We start from the raw sequence: 22,154 nt of genomic DNA on the forward strand, positions 1-22,154 counted from the left end.
GGAAGGTTGAGCACTGCTATTCTTTTGGTTTGTATGTATTTGAATATTTTGTATACTATACACTCACATACTCTGTCCAAACAGTGAAAGACAAAGAAGACACTCAGGTGGATTCTGAAGCAAGACCAATGAAGGATGAAACATTTGGGGAATACAGGTAAAAAAATAAGAGAAACCTTACATTCTAAAAATATAGAAATTCTGAAAGTAGAATTCCAGATAAACATTTTCTCCAGTTTGTGTAGAAGAGAAGGGCTATGACACTTTATGAGGGTTTTCCTCACCTAGTTGTGCCACGGTTGGGGAATTGTTCTGTTCAGGTTACACTTTGTTAGGGAGCTCATGCCACAGAAGACCCAATGAATATACTGTAAGAAGCAATCATAAGTTTGAAATGACCTCAATCAGCCTAGCTGACTACACCTATATCTGATCCTTTACAGTGATTCTGTCGGGAAAGAAATCTAGAGTCTGCGATTGCTGGTAGCTGCAATGCTTCAATTCCAGGTCATGTGGTCCTAACTTTACTTTATTAGAAAATGTGTCCTGGTGCACCTTTGTATTGTGAGTGCAAATGTCAGCAGGGTCTTCATTAACTTTGGCTGAAACCTCTGCTGACGACAGTGCTCAGTGCCGCACTAAATTAGTTATCCTGGAAATTAAGCATTATAGACCTCCTTGTGGCAGACAGGTAAGATTATGATGAATATAATAGAGATGTACCAGTCTTTCAGAACAGAGTTTTCCATCTATATTGCAAAATGCAATATAATGCAAATGCACATATTTATATAACTTAAAAAAGGCAAGTGTACACACGCATTTGAGATCATTTTAAATATCATTTAAACAAAGTAAAAACCTCAAGGCAAAGTTTGCCTTGGGCCCCTTTTACATGGGCATTTCATCTCTCAGTTTTTCATCTGTCCATTAATGGATGAGAAACGGGAAGCAAAGCATTCCTTTGGGCCTTCTAGGTCTAGTTTGGATTTTGGGGGGCCTATAGGCCACAAATAAAATAAAAAAAAGGCTTTAGATCCCCACCAAAATCCATACCAGACCCTTATCCGAGCATGCAGCCTGATCTCTAACCCCCCCCCCCCCCGAGCTATAGCAAGCCGCATTACGTCAACACGGTAACAGCACCTCATCCCCATGTTGATGAGGACAAGCACGCCTTCTCCAAAACCCTGACCCAGTGATTGTAGGGTGAGGGGATTAACTTTTTTTTTTCTTTTAGCAAAGGACTTATAAACTTTGTTGTGTGTTTATTTACACTTGAAATTTTTTGAAAGATCATTCACTTGAGGGGGGCTTGTTACAAAAAGCTTCCAGATCCTGCTAAGTCATCCCCCACCCTCACAACCACTGGCCCAGGGTTGTGGGGAAGAGGTTCTTTGCCAGGGGGATCCCCCCAGCAAAATACTCCCCACATGTTGAGGGCATGTAGCTTCACACATGTATTCCCTCCCCCTTCCTGGCTTGCCAGGCTGCATGCTCACATAAGGGTCTGGTATGGATTTAGAGGGGAGGCTCACACCATTTTTTTTCCAAGTTTGGCTGAGGTCCAGGATGAATATGGGGGAGGAGGGGGGCACCTGCATGAGTTTATGTATTTATTTATTTTAAGTGTAACTAAAACTAAAGGCAAGTCTTTTTTTTTTGGGTCGGGTGGAGAGGGCTTAGAACATCTTTATTGCTTTTGGTTTATTGCTTTATTAGCTTTTATTGCTGTCTGAAACCCCATTAGGGAGATTCACTATCCCTTTTTGTCCTGTTTAGCATTATCATTGAAAGTGAAAGTAAAAGAAAATCCCACAATTTGGGTTGTACCAGGAAAAATGACTGAGGGGAAATCTTCCACCGACCTGAGGGTCCCCAAGTTATTGCTTTAATTTGCAGAGATTTCCTCTCACTTCCTGTTTTGGCTAAGGGAAAGAAAGTGAAGGAGAATCTCCCCAATAGGACACAGATGGCAAAAAAAAAAAATCCAACAGGTCTTACTTATCCTTATCTTATTGACTCATGGTTGTTAAGGACGCCAAGGGGCAGATGTAAACAGATGAAAAACTGCTCTGAACTGAATGGAACTAAAAACTGATGTAAACTAAATCAAAAACTCAACTAGGCATTTTGGTGATCTGGTGCATATTATAATGCAATTGTTATTTGTAGCCAAAGCCAAAAGACCTGCTGAGACCAGAAGAGAACCCTCCTCTTGCCCAGTTGTATGTTACATATTGCCTTGAAACGTCTGCTAAAAGATGATAAAATAAACATTTCACCATTTGAAATTTCAGTCAATCCATTTATCAATCAAATAAAATAAAGAGAAATACAGTAAACCCCCCTCCATTGCGGGGGTTACGTTCCGGACCCAGCCGCGAAAAGTGAAATTCCGCGAAATAGAAAAACCCTATTAAAATGCATTGTAGGCATGTTTATTTTACTGTCACTGTACGTGTAGAAGCATTTTAAGGTCTTTAAACACACTTTTAAAACAATAGAAACTCATTTAAACACATAAAAGATACTAAGAGACATAGCAAGAGCTATAAAAAACACAAAAATATTTCATTTTTTAATGATTTATATAGTAAAATAACATTACAAAAAAATCCGCGAATTACCGGGACCGCAAAAACTGAACCGCGATGGAGCGGGGGATTACTGTATAAAAAGAAATTAAACCTTTAAAGAAGTATATGTATTGTAAAAACAATCAGTATGATGTAATTTATTTGTCCGCAAGTAGCTGTGGGTGTAATGCCCATATACACTATGTTCATGGTGTGATTGGTATGCTTGTCCTTATGCATTCATTCTCCACTCTTTTATTAATGCTGCCCATCAGATCTCTGGAGAGGTAAGCTGCTCTCATGTGGTAAATTTTTTTTTTTTTTATGTGAGGCAAATAGGGGATGCACTGATGCACTTTGAGTGTTAACTTATTCAGCTGTATACCCACTGGTGCCTTTACTTTGTTTTTCAAAAGTGACAACAAAGTAAATGTTTAAAATATACATTGGGGTTCTGCACACCAGCCTTTGTGGTATTCCCATCATAGACAGCATGTTTCTTCATTAGAAAAAAAAAATAGTGGCTGCAATTTTCAATGTCCCTCAAATCTACTTTTTAAAAAAGTAGCCTTAGAAATAACAGAAGCAAGTGACTGCTTAGATCCAACAACATCTGCCAATTCAGATATCAGGTTTGTAAGGTGGATAGGCTTATATTTGTAGCATTTACAAATAGATATGTGATGTATTTATCAGAGATAAAGTTATTTTAACAAGCTTCATTTTGCAATGTGATTTTCAATGTGGTTTTACCAGGCAGAAACCACATGTACAGTAAACAATATTCTATGTGATAGGTGAATATCTGATAGGTGAAAATACCTATATACTCTTTTTAAATGAAATGTTATTAGGAAGAAATAATGCCAAATCAATTGAAATTGTTTGTTTAATTAGCAAAACTAACATAATACATTCTTCCATGGTATAAGAACTTCCTCATCCAGTGAACACCTATTAAAGTGGCTCTGAGAAAAAAGATCTCTGTTCTAAATCATTGCCATGAATGCTTCTGTTTGCTAAGGAAATCAAAGCTGGCCACTGACTGGCAATATTACAGTTTTCAAATGCAGTAGCTTTGATGTCCCATCTCAAACTGTGAATGCTACAAGTTATCTTTTCATAATACTAAATACATTTACCAAGTTAATGTACGGAATAAATAAAATGAAAATGCCATATACGACACTGTTTGTGATAGTCACTGCTAGCACACCCCTAGTATAATTAAAACTTGCCACATTATTTTGATAAGAGAGCAGCATGACATTTGTCATCGTTATGCATTGTTTCATTTCAGTTCATATGATAGATTATGAATGATGGCATTATTCAGTTTGATGTCTGTTAATCAATATTATCTTTTAGAGAATGTCAATGTACATGGCTGATTTCTGATTAGATTCCATGAAAATATAATCTAGTTATTTTAAGTGCTCACTTTGCCAATGCCTACTCTTGTGAAACCATGCATTGTATTTGTAACTCTACATTGGTGGTTAATTCTTGATGGGCATCTTCATGATTGCTGTGTTTTCTGCTCATTAGTGATGGACGAACATCGGCCGGGGCGGTTCGCGAACGTCAGCCGCAAATTTTCTCAAAAGTCCGCGAACCGCGAGTTGGCGGCAGGCCCCATTGACTTTAATGGGAGGCGAACTTTAAAAACCTTTAGGTCATATTTGCAGCCACTAAAGACTTACTAGCTGTGCACAAATAGTCCCAGCACATGGACAATGTAATAACAGAAGTATTGCAATTGGAAAAGTTGCCCTAAAAATTTTTTTTTTTATTTTACAGCAAAAATATATATATATTTTTTTTTCATAAATCAGCCAGAACTGACAGCAGCCGGTAAATGAATGTCAAATAAATATAGGGTCCATTCACACATCTGTAAAATGGGTCCGCATCCATTCCACAATTTGGAGGAATGTTTACAGACCCATTGATTTTCAATTCCAGTCTGAAAAATTAGGCATTCACAGGATAAAGAAGTAAGTGTCGGCCATTCCAGGCCCCAAAAATTAGCCCACATGCATTTACCTGAGCTAAGAACGTTGTATTCTGTGGCTGAAGGTACATTAGGCATTCACAGGATACAGAAGTAAGTGTCGTCCAGTATTGGCCCCAAAAATTAGCCCACATGGGTTTACCTGACAGCTAAGAATGTTGTGTTCTGTGGCTGAAGGTACATTAGGCATTCACAGGATACAGAAGTAAGTGTCGGGCAGTTTTGGGCCCAAAACTTAGCCCACATGGGTATACCTCACAGCTAAGAATGTTGTATTCTGTGACTGAAGGTACATTAGGCATTCACAGGATAAATAAGTAAGTGTCGGCCATGAAAGGCCCCAAAAATTAGCCCACATGGGTTTACCTGACAGCTAAGAATGTTGTATTCTGTGGCTGAAGGTACATTAGGTATTCACAGGATACAGAAGTAAGTGTCGGCCAGTATTGGCCCCAAAAATTAGCCAACATGGGCTTACCTGACAGCTAAGCACGTAGTATTTGGTGGCTGGAGGTACATTAGGCATTCACAGGATACAGAAGTAAGTGTCGGCCAGTATAGGGCCCAAAAATTAGTCCACATGGGTTTACCTGACAGCAAAGAGCGTAGTATTTGGTGGCTGGAGGTACATTAGGCATTCACAGGATAAAGAAGTAAGTGTCGGCTAGTATAGGCCCAAAAAATTAGACCACATGGGTTTACCAGACAGCTAAGAACATAGTATTCTGTGGCTGAAGGTTCATTAGGCATTCACAGGATATAGAAGTAAGTGTCGGCCAGTATAGGCCCCAAAAATTTGCCCACCTGGGTTTACCTGACAGCTAAGAACGTAGTATTTGGTGGCTGGAGGTATATTAGGCATTCACAGAATAAATAAGTAAGTGTTGGCCAGTATAGGCCCCAAAAATTAGATCACATGGGTTTACCTGACAGCTAAGAACGTTGTATTCTGTGGTTGAAGGTACATTAGGCATTCACAGGATACAGAAGTAAGTGTCGGCCAGTATTGGCCCCAAAAATTAGCCCACATGGGTTTAACTGACAGCAAAGAACGTAGTATTTTGTGGCTGGAGGTACATTAGGCATTCACAGGATAAAGAAGTAAGTGTCGGCCAGGATAGGCCCCAAAAATTAGACCACATGGGTTTACCTGACAGCTAAGAACGTAGTATTCTGTGGCTGAAGTTTCATTAGGCATAAACAGGATACAGAAGTAAGTGTCGGCCAGTATAGGCCCCAAAAATTAGACCACATGGGTTTACCTGACAGCTAAGAATGTAGTATTCTGTGGCTGAAGGTTCATTAGGCAATCACAGGATACAGAAGTGTCAGCCAGTATAGGCCCCAAAAATTAGCCCACATGGGTTTACCTGACAGCTAAGAATGTAGTATTTGGTGTCTGGAGGTATATTAGGCATTCACAGGATAAAGAAGTAAGTGTTGGCCAGTATAGGCCCCAAAAATTAGACCACATGGGTTTACCTGACAGCTACGAACGTTGTATTCTGTGGCTGAAGGTTCATTAGGCATTCACAGGATACAGAAGTAAGTGTTGGCCAGTATAGGCCCCAAAAATTAGACCACATGGGTTTACCTGACAGCTAAGAATGTAGTATTTGGTGTCTGGAGGTATATTAGGCATTCACAGGATAAAGAAGTAAGTGTTGGCCAGTATAGGCCCCAAAAATTAGACCACATGGGTTTACCTGACAGCTACGAACGTTGTATTCTGTGGCTGAAGGTACATTAGGCATTCACAGGATACAGAAGTAAGTGTCGGCCAGTATTGGCCCCAAACATGAGCCCACATGGGTTTACCTGACAGCTAAGAACGTAGTATTCTGTGGCTGAAGGTTCATTAGGCATTCACAGGATACAGAAGTAAGTGTTGGCCAGTATAGGCCCCAAAAATTAGACCACATGGGTTTACCTGACAGCTAAGAACGTAGTATTCTGTGGCTGAAGGTTCATTAGGCATTCACAGGATACAGAAGTAAGTGTTGGTCAGTATAGGCCCCACAAATTAGACCACATGGGTTTACCTGACAGCAAAGAAAGTTGTATTCTGTGGCTGGAGGTTCATTAGGCATTCACAGGATACAGAAGTAAGTGTTGGCCAGTATAGGCCCCAAAAATTAGACCACATAGGTTTACCTGACAGCAAAGAAAGTTGTATTCTGTGGCTGGAGGTACATTAGGCATTCACATAAAAAATATTTGTCGGCCCTTAAAGGCTGCAAAAATTTGGCATTCCATGGACATGAAATGCCTTTTATGCCGCTGTATTTAGCGAAGACAAGGATCGGGAATTGTTGTGGGTGGATGGCGGTCTGGCGGATATTTGTGACCTGGCATGAGGAATTTCAATGAAACATGGTCTACTGGTCACATGTGTTGAATTCCTCAGAGATCCATGCCTCATTCATTTTTATAAATGTGAGGTAGTCTACACTGTCATGAGCTAGGCGAGTGCGCTTATCGGTCACGATCCCCCCAGCTCCGCTGAACGTCCTTTCAGACAGGACACTGGACAGGGGGCAAGCCAACATTTGCATTGCAAATTGTGCAAGCTCTGGCCAGAGGTCAAGCCTGCCCACCCAGTAGTCCAGGAGTTCATCACTCCTCAGAGCGTCCACATCGGCCGTTAACCTGATGTAGTCAGACACCTGTCGGTCTAGGCGTTCCCTGATGCTGGATCCGGAGTACAGCTGTCGATGGGTCGGCTGCAAGAAGGATCTCATATCTGAAGTGACCAACACATCTTCAAACCGCCCTCTTCTTGCAGGCGCTGTTGGATTGCTACCCGCAACTGTCTCTCTGTGACTGGAAATTCCTCTGCCAGCGCACGGAAAAGCAGAATGCAGCATTTCCCGCAGCAAGGCCTGGAAGTGCTGCATTCTGACCGCTCTCTGTGATTGTGGTAACATTTCCACCATTTTTTGTTTGTGCCGGGGGTCTAAGTACGTTGCCACCCAGTACTAGTCCTTGGCCTTTATGCTTTTCATACGGGGGTCCCCCTTAAAACACTGGAGCCTGAAGGCCCCCATTCGCACCAAACTGGAAGCGGTGTAGTGGCCTGTTTCCAGCTCATCATCCAGGATAATGTCGCCCTCGTTCTCCTTCCCCCATCCACGGATAACACCAGGGATCCCAGAAAGGTTTAAAGCATGCTCTTCTTGCTCCTCCTCATCCCCCCCCCCCCCGGCACCATCCTCCTATAACTCCTCTTCAGACTCCTGCTGTTGACTTGTCTCAGATGGCATAGCACCCACTAGGAATTCATCCAACATTGCGACTTCCTCATCTTCCTGCTCCTCGACAGCTTGATCAATGACACGACGCAATGCACGCTCCAGAAAGAAGGCGTAAGGTACGATGTCACTGATGGCGTCCTGGCCGTGACTGACCAGTTTGGGGATCTCATCGAATGGCCGCAGAAGCCTGCATGCGTCGTGCATGAGCAGCCACTGGCGAGGTGAAAAAAACCCAAGCTCCCCAGAACCTGTCCTGCCGCAGAGTTCGTACAGGTAGTCATTAATTGCATGTTTCTGCTGGAGCAGCCTATCAAGCATATGCAATGTTGAGTTCCATCGCGTGGGGCAGCCACAAATAAGACACTTGACGGGCAGGTTGTGTCGCCGCTGAATGTCAGCAAGGCGAGCCATGGCTGTGTAAGATCTTCTGAAATGGCCCAAGATTTTTCTGACCTGCCGCAAGACGTCCTGGACCCCAGGGTATTTGGCAATGAATCGCTGCATGGCCAAGTTCAGGACGTGTGCCATGCATGGCACGTGTGTTATTTTGCCCTGTTTCAGCGCACTCAGCAGATTGGCACCGTTGTCGCGCACCACTTTACCAATTGTCAAATTCAGCGGTGTCAGCCACTGATCTGCCTGTGAATGCAAAGCTGAAAGGAGTGCAGGACCAGTGTGGCTCTTGGCTTCCAGGCACAACAGACGCAGCACAGCATGGCGACGTCTCACCTGGCATGTGGAATAGGTTCTGGGGATCCTGGGCGGTGCAGCGGAAGAGACGCTAGCAGCAGAAAAGGAGGAGTCAGCCGAGGAGGAGAGGGAGGATGGAGGAGGAGGAAGAGGAGAAGAGGAGGCAGGCCTGCATGCAATCCGTGGCGGTACAACCAAATCTACATGGGTGCCACGGGTTACATGCTTGACGGCCGTCAGAAGGTTCACCCAGCGGGCAGTAAAAGTGATATACCTTCCCTGCCCGTCTTTGCTAGACCATGTGGTCAGATGTATCTTGGCACCAACACTGTGTGCCAGAGATATATTCACTTGCCGCTGAACATGGCCATACAGCTCTGGAATGCCCTTCTGCAAGAAATATTTCCTGCCTGGAACCTTCCATTGTGGTGTTCCAATGGCCACAAATTTAGGAAAGGCCTCCGAGTCCACCAGTTGATATGGCAGTAGTTGGCGGGCTATCAGTTCCAACAAGCCAGCAGTCAAACGTTGGGCAAGAGGGTTATCCAGCGTCATCATTTTTTTCCACTCCAACATTTGGGCCACAGAAGCCTGCCTTTTTCCAGAACAACGTGATGATAGAAGGTGGAGTGGAGGACAATTGTGAGGAGAAGGAGAAGAGGCTGGACAGTGAGAGCCTGGAGTGTGACTTTGTGGGTTCTGATGGTGTTGCTCCCACTGGGCTCGGTGATGGGAGTTCAGGTGCCTTCTTAAGGCGGTCGTCCCTGGGTGAGTGTTGGGCTTACCGCGACTTATGTGTTGACTGCAAAGGCTGCAGATGGCAACACTGTTGTCAGCAACGGACACATTAAAAAAAGCCCACACTGCAGAGCCATGTGTTGGCATCCTGGGAGCGCCAGATGTGACTGTACATGGTTGATGGCTCGCTCCTGATACATTTGCAGTCTGCTTTGTACCTCTTGTGCAATGCAAGTTCTGCCTGCCTCTCCTCCCTATTTGCCGGTCCGTCTCTCCCTCTGAACTCCCCTCCTCTTCCTCTCTTGTGGCCACCCACGTGACGTCCATGGACACGTCATCATCCACGTCACCTTCCCCACCACTAACATTCGAGATCTCTGAGTAGGCAGCAACAGCGGGGACCAACATCCTTGGGCTGATCTGGGTACTGTCGTCAGACTGCTGAGTGGCGGCTGTTCCTACCTCCTCTTCCTGATCCGATGCCAACAATGGCTGCGCATCGCAAATGTCTTGTGATGGATTGGAAAATAATTCCAGTGACTCAAGCGGAGGGTATGTGGTGGTGGTGGTGGTGTTTGTGGTTGTGTCTTTGGGGGTGCACACAGCAGAGGGTGAAGAGGGTTCAGATAGAGAGGATGAGGAGGGTGCAGAAGAGGAAGGCTGAGTGAGCCACTCAACCAAGTCTGGTGCGTCCTTTGATGTAATCGAACGCACATTCTGAAATTTCACACTTTGGCTCCGGCCTACTGCTCCTGCCCTACCCCTACCACCCCTGTGTAAGTGTCTGCCTCTTCCTCTGCCTGTCATGTTTTTAAATTACCCTGTGACAAAAGTCTCTAGCGAATCACAGTATATCTGGAAAAAGGTATATAACACCCCGCTTCAATCTGTGGTATTGGGGGCCACAGGTTTATCACACCAGTTCTACAAATAATTGGCCAGTAACTGTTGTCACTGTGTGTAGCACAGTTAACACAGCAAAAGTGGCCAAATTTTTGCGGGGACTAAAATACACTCTTAGAAAAGTATACTGTTAAATAACACCCCACTTCAATATGTGGTATTGGGGGGCCACTGGTCTATCACGCCAGTTGTTCAAAAAATTGGCCAGTGAGTTTGGCACTGTGTGTAGCAGAGTTAACACAGAAAAAGAGGCAATATTGTTGCAGGACACAAATACACTTGTAAAAGTATACTCAGATAACACCCCACTTCAATATGTGGTATTGGGGGGCCACTGGTCTATCACACCAGTTGTTCAAAAAAATGGCCAGTGAGTTTGGCACTGTGTGTAGCAGATTTAACACAGCAAAAGAGGCAATATTGTTGCAGGACACAAATACACTTGTAAATGTATACTCAGATAACACCCCACTTCAATATGTGGTATTGGGGGGGGGGCACTGGTCTATCACACCAGTTGTTTAAAAAATTGGCCAGTGAGTTTGGCACTGTGTGTAGCAGAGTTAACACAGCAAAAGAGGCAATATTGTTGCATGACACAAATACACTTGTAAAAGTATACTCAGATAACACCCCACTTCAATATGTGGTATTGGGGGGCCACTGGACTATCACACCAGTTGTTCAAATAATTGGCCAGGGAGTTTGGCACTGTGTGTATCAGAGTTAACGCAGCAAAAGAGGCAATATTGTTGCAGGACACAAATACACTTATGAAAGTATTAGTTCCTGAGCATCCGCTGTGGCCAAGTCCTTGTTTCAGTTCCAGCGTATGGATCTTCTCCATGAGATCAAAGATCTCCTGCTGCCGTTGCCGCTTCAATCTGGATCCCAGAGAGATCAAGACCCCTCTGATCACTGCCTTGTGGCCCTCCCACAATGTAGATGGTGACACTTCTGACGAGCAGTTGAGCTCAAAATAAGAGCGCGCCTCCTCAGCAACTTTTAAACAGGTAGCGCCCTTTCCCAACCTTTTTCTTCCTTTTTTCACATTTGTACCCTTGTTTCACAGGGGTAGGTTGGTGGCTGCTCACACCTGCATATTATATATATATATATATATATATACAGTATATATATATATATATATATATATATATATAATTCTTATTCCATATACCATAGTGCTGGTCATCTCTGGTTTTTTATTTACTCCTCAGCAACCAGCCCCAACATCATCCAAAAGATTCTCATTAAGTCGCCATGTCCGGGTCGCTCGGGGAACACCAGGAGGCGTAAATGACAGGGAGACCGGGGAGTGATCAGAGAGGGTGATCGACCCTATAGAAGCGGAACTAACAAAGTCCAAATGGAACTGGTCAACCAGAAGAAGATCCAGCCTAGAGTACATATCATGAACCTTGGAATAATAGCTATAGTCTCTGGCCCTGGGTTAGAGACCCGCCAGCAATCCACCAGGTGTAGCACCTGGAACAACTTCCAGAGATGTCTCTGAGTCCTGAAGGAGAGAGAAAAGTTACCCAAGGAGGAATCCAGCACAGGATCAAGGACCACATTGAAGTCCCCTCCAAGCAAAACCATACCCTCCTGAAAACCCTTCAGTCGGTTGAGGGTAGAGAACAGAAAGGAGGTCGTCCTAGCATTGGGGGCTTATAAATTAGCAAAGGGATACACTTGTCCATAAATAGTGCCCTTCAAAAAAAGGAATCTACCCTCTCGGTCTAATAAGGTTTCAGCAACCACGAACAGGCAATTCTTGTGTATAGCAATGGTGACCCATCTGGCCTTAGATATCGGGGACACACTGTGAAACCATTTAGAGTACATGTGGGTAGGCAGGCGAGGGGTGGACGAGGCGGAGAATTGCGTCTCCTGAAGGTAAAGAATATCAGACAAATATAAACGACACCCCAGATGACTTAACCAAGAAAGCAAGTAAACCCCCAGAGTGCATTGCTCCGCTCACCAATTTCAAACCATGAGCCTCCAGGTCACAGAGGAAAAAAGAAAAATCTGAAAAATTGAAAAAGAAAGAGGAAAAAGAAACTACCAAAAAGGAGATAAAAACCGTCTCCGCTAAGGGGGGACACGCTAAGAGCATGATCCCAGTAGCCAAAAAAAAGAGGGCTACCAAAAAAAAACCTGTGAGAGTTTCACACGTTTGGGGTCGCCTATGGGAGGGTTGTGACTGATTGGACGGGAAGAGGAGCAATGCAACCATGAAGACCAATATAGCATAAGCGCCTTGAAAAAGACGAACCTTAATAACAGTTATAACATGTCCTGCAGCAATCCGAGAGGGGGCCAGGGCCAAAGAGGATCCGGGCCCACCCCCGGACCACAGGGGGAGAGAGGACTCCCCCCTCAATGTAAACAACAATGAAACTAAGTGCAAACACCAGCAAGTAGATGCGGGGGTGCCCGGGTACCCTAAATCCTAAAAAGTCAGCGTATAAACCACAGAAAAGGACAGGGCATTCATTCGGGTTGAGACGCCTGGGTAGAACCATGGCGTGACCCACTCCGCGTCCTGGCCGATTTAGGGGGAATTTAATGCCACCGTTCAGGCTTCTGCAGTAGGGGGAATGGAACTCTGTAGCCTCCAATCATGAAAATCCGTCACCGGAACATCCAAAATGGCACAGAAACGCTGGAGATCATCCTTGCTGGACCGCAGACTTGCCATTCCTGGATGCTGAAAGGCGGAAAGGAAATCCCCATCTATAGACCACTTGGTGGGTGTGGAGAGTGTCCAACAGTGGAAGCAAGGAGCGACGTTGCATAAGTGTTCTGCAGGAGAGATCAGGGAACAGGGAGAGCTGGGCTCCATCAAAATCAATGACAGGCAGAGGTCTAGCTGCTTTCATAATTGCTTACTTCAGGGCATATTTGTGCAGCTTAACGTCTCTGGGACGCTCCCCATCCTGTGGCAGGGGGAGCAGGGCCCTGTGTGCCCTATCCATCTCGGTATGATCCGGTGCCCTGTCTCCCAGGACCTGGCAGAATATGCCTTGGACTGTGGGGAGTAAGTCAGGGGCTCTGGTAGCCTCAGGGAGCCCCCTGATGCGAATGTTCTGTCGCCTATCCCTGTTCTCATAATCATCCAATTGATCCATCAAATTATTCAGAACTGTGTCATATTTCAAGGCAGTCTCTTGAATAGCTGAGAGAGAGTGTAATAAATCATCCTGGCCAGTTTCAATTGAATCCACCCTATGGCCCAGGGCCGCAGCCCCTCCAAGACCTGTGTGACAGAGTTCTCCACTGTGGTAGTAATCAATTGAATGATCTCAGTCTTAGTGGGTAAGGCCCTGATATGGTCCTTCCAATCTCAGTCCCCATCAGGGTCCCCTGAGTCAGTGGAATGGGGTGAAACAGCAGCATAAGGCAGAAAGGGGTTGCGGCTGTGCCCCGATACCTGGAGGAGTGGTGTTCCGGAGGGAGAGCCGGGCCCAGCGTGGTGCTTGGAGAGGCACGATCCGCCGCCATCTTGCCCGCCTCATGTCGGCTTCTCGGCGTGGCTGAGAAGATGTGCCGGAGATCCGTGGAATAAGCGGGGGGCCCCGCTGGGTGGCTGGGAGGAAGGTCTGCACTTCGCTGGAGGGTGAGTAGCAGAGGTAGGGCAGCTGCAGGACAAGAGCAGGGCTCGGGGAAGCGGGAGCTCACAGAAGATGCGTCCTCACATCATCACAGTCAGGCCACGCCCCCAATATAAAACCTTTCTGATCTGACTCTATTCATTGAAATGTTTGCAATCAGCTTTAGATCAGTATTTATTAGCTTAATCTGTAACTAGTTACAGATTAAGCTAATAAATATTGATCTAAAGCTGATAAGGCAGGATATTTTTCATTTTTGCATATAACAGACATGTAAAGCCATTAATACTTCTGGAGCCACCAGTGTATCTTAAAATGTCTTTTAATGGGGGTATAGATGTAGCCAGACGCTTCCTCCATCCGTTTCACCAGGGACCTGTGCAATTATCCTGTGGGCTCCTATCCTACCTCACCAAGCGAGACGAGTCACACACCAAATGCATTCTAAACTATACAGGGCTATCATTAGATCTGCAAATCTTCAACATGTTCAAATGGAGCAAGGACACCTGTTCCTCCATGGATTTGGTGGGATAAGATGGCTGCCTGCCTCAGTGTCCAAAAGAGAGGTAAAAAAATGTGGCACAAAAGTTCTTTGCCCATCCGCCAGCTAAAGATGTTTCCTCCTGCCATGCCTGAGGATTACTACGTGGGCCTGTGCAAAGCAGATGATACATAGTTACATAGTAGTTGAGTTTGAATAAAGACAATAGTCCATCAAGCTCAACCTGTGTAGGTGTGTGTGGCCGTAATCATCTCTCATACCCCTGAATGTTCTGATCATTGAGATGTACGTCCAAGAGTCTTTTGAAAGCAACCATACTTCCTGCAGAAACTGCCTATTGTGGTAGAGAATTCCACAATCCTGTAGCCCTAACAGTAAAGAACCTGAGGTGCCTGAGGTTAAAACGCTTCTCCTCTAATCACATTGTATGCCCTCGAGTCCTCATGCAATCCTTTCGACTGAATAGCTTTTTTTCTATGCTGAGATCACCATTGAGGTATTTATAAATTGCTATCATGTCCCCTCTCAGGCGTCTCTTCTCCAGGGAGAATAAACCAAGCGATTGCAGACACTCCTCATAATTAAGGTCCTCCAATCCCCTAATTAGTTTAGTTGCCCTTCTCTGGACTCTCTCCAGCTCCAACACATCCCTCCTGAGGACTGGCGACCAGAACTGGACAGAATACTCCAGATGTGGTCGGATACGTTCCCTTGGATGATGTAGCCGGCGCCTCCCTTCATTGGGAAATTAATTCCCCCAGCAGAAACCTTTGTCATGCCAGCAGAACAACTAAAGAGGACTCAACCTCAAAGATAATTTCTTGGCTGTTAATTCCTGTAACACTGCTATCACTTCTCTGACTACAGTGTTAAAGGGGGTGAAAGCTGAAATAACCTTTTTTAGAAAGGATATGCAAAAGCTTTGAGAGCGTATAACGGCCCTGGAAGGGCGTCTCAGTACAGTAGATGATGACTTGGCACCATTGGCAACATTGCCAATATTACTGCACGCCTGGATGATCAGGAAAAAAGGCTAAGGTGCAATATTGTTCAAGCTATCTGCATTTCAGAGCGTGGAGAAGGAAAGAATCTGGTACTCTTTATGGAGCAATAGTTGCTTTTTACATTCGGCAAGGAATCCTTTTCTCTGATGTTCTCTGTAGAAAGGGCTCACAGGGTCCCAGCAACACCTCTGCCCCTGGGCAATAAAGACAGAGATATGATACTATCAAAGGTCAGGGATGTTTGTTTTTGTTTCAAATGTTACCTTTTAATGTTCCAAAGAATTTTGTGAAGTTGCTATCCTCCCTAGTGATGTCTTATATCTGGCACCGATCAGCCCCCCGAATAGCTGGAAATATTTTGATGCGTGCCAAGCTGCATGGGGGACCGGCGGTACCAGATTATGAGAAATATCTACAAGCATCTATTATGACCCGGATTCTAGACTGGAAATATAACTCAGGTACTAAGTTGTGGGTGCAGTTGGAATATGATCTTGCTGAGAATTCTTTGTATCGTCAACTTTGGATTCCTAAGTGTAGAATTTACGCATCTGGAACATCTCCCTTATTCACCTCTGTTTTCCATACCTGGGGCACATGGCATAAACGCTTCAAGCTACACTATAATTCACCCTTGATGCCTCTCCTAGGCCATAATTATTTCATCCCGGGCCTGCATGATCTATCTTTCCAACATTGGCTGCCGTATTCTATAAATACTGTACTTTGTTACACCATGTCTCCTCCTCTCAGGGTATACTCCCTGTATCCAACTTTCCTCGTTACTCTGCATCATCTTTTCGAGACCTGTGGCAATATAACCAACTAAGGCAGTTCATCAAAAGTCTTCCACAACCTCTACGTACGCTGAGCTCATTAAACCCGGTAGAAAAACTCCTGGCCTCTGATCGTCCTCAAAAAGGTGCTTTGTCCCAAATGTATAGGGCGCTTATTGCCATGGAGCCTATCCAACAGTTGCCCTCTTTGCAACGCTGGGAAACTGACTTGCAACTGCCATTTACGGATGTCATGATTAATTCTATACTTACCCTTTGCCACTCTTCTGCAATCTCTGCTAAAACAGCAGAGATGAATTACAAACTTCTAATAGGATGGCATTTATCCCCGGTGAGATTGCATAGAATATTTCCTTCCTCTTCCCCTCTGTGCTGGAGGGGTTGTGGACAACCTGCCACCCATGCTCATATATGGTGGTCGTGACCGAACCTGCGTACTTATTGGTCCTCGGTGTTAGCACTTATAGAAACTATCCAGGGTTTCCCTGTTGCAGCTGACCCTTGGTCTGTCCTATTTCATGGTACGACACTCCCCCCCCCATAGGTATAGAAGGTCAATTACACCTCATCTCCTCAATGCGGCTAAGGCTCTTATTCCTTTATATTGGAAGAACCCAGTAGCTCCACCTATAGCTCTTTGGCTGCGTTCGGTTGACCATACGTACCGCCCAGAGGACATGACCTATGATTTCAGGGGTCATGCCCCTCAGGCTCATAAGATTTGGGCATGCTGGCTTGCCTTCACCCAGTCTAAGAAATACGCTGAGCTTGTAGACAAATAGTCACGATTTGATACTTTGCTATGTTGCAACTTTTTGGTTACACCATGAGTCTTCCTTCTTTTCCTCTCCTTTCCCCCTTTCTTCCTTTGCTTCCTTTTCTTCCCTCCCCTTTTTTTTTTTTTTCTGTCGTTTGTTATGTCTGTGGTTGTGGGCTCTTTGTCCTTGGGCTTCTTAATACCTCCTGTCATCTGTGTTGCCTGATGGGCAAACCATCTGATACATGGAACCTGGTTTATGCCGTTGCAGAGATTCAGGATCACGTAAGGGTTATTTGTTAGATATTGGCAATTTATGATGTATGGCTGTTCATCATTGGACAATGGAATCTTCATGGCCCGTAAATAATGGTTTAGTTTAAATGTTTTTTTATCTGTATGCTATTCTTGGTAGTTCACTGTGTAGCAGAATTGTTAAATTTTCTAAAAAAAAAACGTTTTTCAATATGTAGGTTCCTATTGTTATTATTTATTTCTTTGAAGACCATTCCCCTTCTCCCCCCTTTTTTTTTTTCACAAGTTTTTCCTTCACGATAATCCTTTGACATTATGGGAAATTTTTTCACTTAAAGTTTTGATAACAATATCACAACGAGAAACCCTTCTTGGATTTCAATTTTTTTTGCTTTTTTTTTCACAAGCTTTTCCTTCACGATAATTTTCTGGGAAATTTTTCACTTAATGTTTTGATATTAATATCACAATGAGAGACCTCCTTATCCCCCCCCCTTTTTTTTTTTTCTCTTCCTAATAATTTTTTGACTTTTTGGGAAATTTTTCACTTAACGTTTTGATAATAATACCACAACGAGAAACCCTTTTTGGTTTTTTCTTTTTTTTTTTTTTCTTCACGATAATTTTTTGGGAAATTTTTCACTTAACGTTTTGATATTAACATCACAATGAGAGACCTCCTTATCCCCCCCTTTTTTTTTTTCTCTCCCTCCCTTTTTTCCCTTTGTTTAGGAATTATTAAGATGCAGTAAAGCTTGAAAATAGATAAAAATAAATAGATAAAAGGTGATGGTGGTGAGCTTTAGGTGCTTATGTCCCAACTTCCACTAGAGGTCGCACTCACCCCTCAGCAAAGGTATTAATCCTGGCTGCAAAGGGTAAAGCAAAAACTTCCCAGATCTGGCTCCAGTGTATCCTTACGGACCGGTAGATCCCATCTGAGTATTCAAGCAAAACACCTCATAGCATAGTATGTAATATAATATTACAAAAGGGAGCAGCAGTAACTCACGGTTAAGCTGTAGTTGATCGATTCCGAACGTGTTTGCAGCACCGGGGGGGGGGTTCCGCGTTCCACACACGGCGGACTGCAGACCGGAAGTGACGTTGACGTATGGTACCGCCCTACGCGTTTCGTCATTGGACGTCTACTGGAACGGTGTCCGTCAATCAACCTCCGAGTCCTTTTATAGCCGGAGGTATCCACGCAACCAATGATGCGTCTGCCTGCATATTGGTGCTCCAGCTCGGTTCACAGGGGACATTTTGGTACACCCAGTGTCCACCGGCCAGGTTAAAGATATAATCAACGGCTTTCCACATCATCATGCTCGATCAGACTGCAGCACACATTCAAAAATAGACGAACAATCCTTTTTTCCTTTACCCTTTGCAGCCAGGATTAATACCTTTGCTGAGGGGTGAGTGCGACCTCTAGTGGAAGTTGGGACATAAGCACCTAAAGCTCACCACCATCACCTATTATCTATTTATTTTTATCTATTTATTTTCACTTCCTATTTATTCTGCAAGCACATTCGTGGACACTTTTTAATAGTATTTATTGACTATACACATATACCATATCTTGTCACATTAAATATATTCACCAGCACTTTGTGATTTTTAATTATCCAGCCATACATCCTACAATTTTTATCTGCACGATTTATCTTGTATGCACATATTCTTTGCACTGGCACTTTATTTTGCATATATTTTAAAAGTTACTTCACGGTCTGGATACACTGGTGGTTTTATTTTATATATAAAAGGTAGCGCCGTTTCCAACTACCTCCCCCCTCTATATGCCACAGACAATGTTCCCCCTGAAGGGTCCCTGTCCTTTGCTTCTGAGGATGAGTCTCCCTCCCTGGTGGCGCGTGAAAGGGCCGTTATAGATACCCTCATATGTGCCATACAAGAAACCCTAAAACCTTGACGATGAGCCCTCTCAAAAGTCAAGCAAGAGAACTGCCTTCGGTTCCCGAAGAGCACAGTAGCCGGGTCAGGTTGTCCCGAGGAGTTCCACGTTATGGTCAACGACCAGTGGCATCGTATAAAGCATATACTGGTGGTGCCTACACGTTTTTCCCATCGTCACCCCTTTTTTGGAGGCTGTGGAAAAACGTTGGACGGTGTCCCCTAAGGTGGACCATACAGGCTCCAGACTAAATAAATCCATAGTGCAGGATTTCCCGGTATTCAAATCCAGCGGATAGACACATGGAAGCTTGGTACCGCCATATTTACTCGTTGGCGGGTTTCCTGATAAACTCTGTGTTTGCCTCAGTGATGGCCTCTCAAGCTCTCACAACATGGTAAAACGCGATTTGCAGCGTTCTGGAAGAGGAGTCGGTTTCTACGGCTATCCTTGCTACGGTGGGCCAGAAATTACACACACCAGCGTGTACCTGTGTGCCGCAGCCCTGGACGAGGCCCTGATTGTTGCTCGGCTGACGGCCGTTGGGATTGCGATTCGTCGCACCATTTGGTTCAAAAGCTGGTCTGCGCACCACGCTTCCATAAAAGACGGTAGCCGATGTACTGTATGTTGGGGATCGTCTCTTTGGAGACTCTCTGGTTGGAATGATTAGGGGTCTTACTGGGGGTAAGAGTAACCTTCTACCCCAGGCCGCGAAGGAAAAACCTTCCCATTGCAGGCGGGGACCTTCCTTCAAAGTACAACGGGGTCCTTTCGCGCATTCGGGCCGCAAAAATAGGGACAAGCCTTTAAACCTCCAGGTGGTCGCAAAAGACAGTGGTCAAGCAAGTCTCAGACTAGTTCAACTGGGTCAGCGGCCCAGTCCATCTCTTTATGAAGGGACGCTCTCATCCGCTGCTGGGGTGGGGGGACGTCTGTGTTGGTTTCAGGAACCTTGGTTGTCCAAAGTTCAGGACAAGTGGGTTCCCGGGCTGATTTGCTCGAGATACTAGATCGGGTTTCGATCCTTCCCTGCAGAGGGGTTCTTTCCATCATACCTTTGGATGTCTCCTGACCGCCTCGACGGTCTTCGTGGGGAGGTACAAGATATGCTCGCCCAGGGAGTAGCTATACCAGTCCCTGTGCAGAACAGGTTTCGGGGTCTATACCCCAATCTGTTCACAGTCCCCAGTAGAGAGGGGAGCGTTCGTCCTTTTCTGGACCTGAAGCGCCTGACCCACTATGTGCGGGTGCAGAAGTTCCAAATGGAATCTATCAGATCAGTTGTGGTGTCACTGAGTCCAGGGGATTTTCTGGCCTCAATCGTCTTGTAATACACATATCTCCACATCCCTGTTTACAAGGGTCATCAGAGATATCTCCGCTTCACAGTAGCGGTGGAGCATTCCCAGTTTGTGGCGTTGTCTTTCGGACTCGCTTCGGCTCCCAGAGTCTTCGCCGAAGTTTTGGCTCCTGTTCTAGCTTTCATGTGTTTTAAGGGGATTGCCGTCCTCAGTTATCGGGACGAACCCCTGTTAGGGTCCTGCTTGGCTGCAGCCTTGTCGAAGGATCTGTCGGTGACGATCCAGATGCTTCGGGAGTTTGGATGGGCCATAAGCTTCCAAAAATCGACACTGACACCGTCAGTACGTATTCTTGGCCCTTAGGGACAAGGATCTCTCTTCCCTGCGGACCTGTATGCGGTCGCTGGGTCTGATGGTGTCGGCTTTCGAAGCCGTCCCGTTTGCTCAATTTCACACCTGATCCCTGCAAGTGGGGATCCTGGCCAGGTGGGACAGATCTTTTCAGTCTTTAGTCAGGAGATTTTCTCTGCATCATCAAGTGAGATTGCACCTCTTGTAATGGCTACAATCGCCAGCCTTGTATCAGGGCCGGTCATTCCAACCTCTGTCATAGACAGTGATCATCATGGATGCCAGCTTTTGGACTGGGGTGGAGTACTGGGAAAGATGTCTGCCCAAGGTCGATGGTCCATAGAGGAGGCCTCACTTCCGATAAACAGGTTGGAACTTCGAGGATTACGCATTGCCTATTCCAGTGGACACCCCAACTTTAGGGCTGTCCGGTCCGAGTACTGACAGACAATGCCACGGCAGTGGTTTATGTCAATCACCAAGGGGGCACCAGAAGTGTCCGGGCGACTATAGAGGTGATAGAGATCCTAAATTGGGCCGAAACGCATGTCCCGGCTATTTTCGGACGTTCATATTCCGGGTGTTGAGAATTGGCAGGCGGACTCTCTGAGCTGCCAGACCCTGGACCAGGGGGACTGGTCCCTACCTCCAGAGGTGTTTCCATTCCTGTGTGCCCGGTGGGAGTCTCCGGGGGTGGATCTGTTTGCGTCCCGGCTGAACAAAAGACTAAGCAGGTTTGTGTTCAGAATGTGCGATCCTCTGGTGGACGCGTTGATGATTCCCTGGCATCAGTATCGACTGATGTATGCCTTTCCTCCGATTCTACTGTTATCCAGATTCATTTGCAGAGAGCATTGGAACAAATTCCGGTGGTTCTGGTGGCCCCAAAATGGCCACGCCGGTTGTGGTACACAGACGTCGTACAAATGGCCGTCGAACCTCCTTAGCGGCTACCATTGAGGGACGTCCTTCTGTCTCAAGGACCGATCTTCTATCCTGCTTTACAGTCGCTGGCTTTATTGGCGTGGCTGCCTAAAGCCAAGTTTTAGGGGATTACGAATTTGGTCATCCCTACATTGTTGAAGGCTCGGAAGGCTGTTTTCAGGAAGATTTATTATCGCACCTGAAACGCCTATTTTGCTTGGTGTGAATCGCAGGGTTTCCACCCTCGTTCCTTCTCGGTAGAGAAGGTTTTGACCTTCCTACAGGAAGGGGTTGATCGGCGTTTAGTGCTGACCACGATTTAGGGCCAGTTGTCAGCTTTGGTCGTCCTTTTTCAGCGCCCCTTGGCGAACAATCCTTTGATTCCTTCCTCATTCAGGGGGTGCGTCGTTTGGCTCCCCCCGAGGGAGGCTGCGGGGACTTGAATTTAGTGTTGTCGGTTCTACCACAACCTCCCTTTGAGAACATCAGAGATATTCCTCTGCCTGTTTTATCCAAGAAGGTTGCCTTCTTAGTG

The 22,154-nt window shown here is 45.4% G+C and overlaps 1 protein-coding gene across 1 annotated transcript in view; it reads left to right on the forward strand.

Moving 5' to 3' along the window:
- The window catches only part of L1CAM (L1 cell adhesion molecule), a 1,053,451-nt gene that overhangs the window by 968,947 nt on the left and 62,350 nt on the right, over nt 1-22,154 (forward strand). The window contains exon 25 of the mRNA XM_082263926.1: nt 85-157. Coding sequence (XP_082120052.1) covers nt 85-157 — 73 coding nt within the window. The remainder of the gene's footprint in view (nt 1-84; nt 158-22,154) is intronic.

Source organism: Pelophylax lessonae (assembly GCF_965119305.1).
Source record: "Pelophylax lessonae genome assembly, chromosome: 7".
Lineage (NCBI taxonomy): Eukaryota > Metazoa > Chordata > Amphibia > Anura > Ranidae > Pelophylax > Pelophylax lessonae.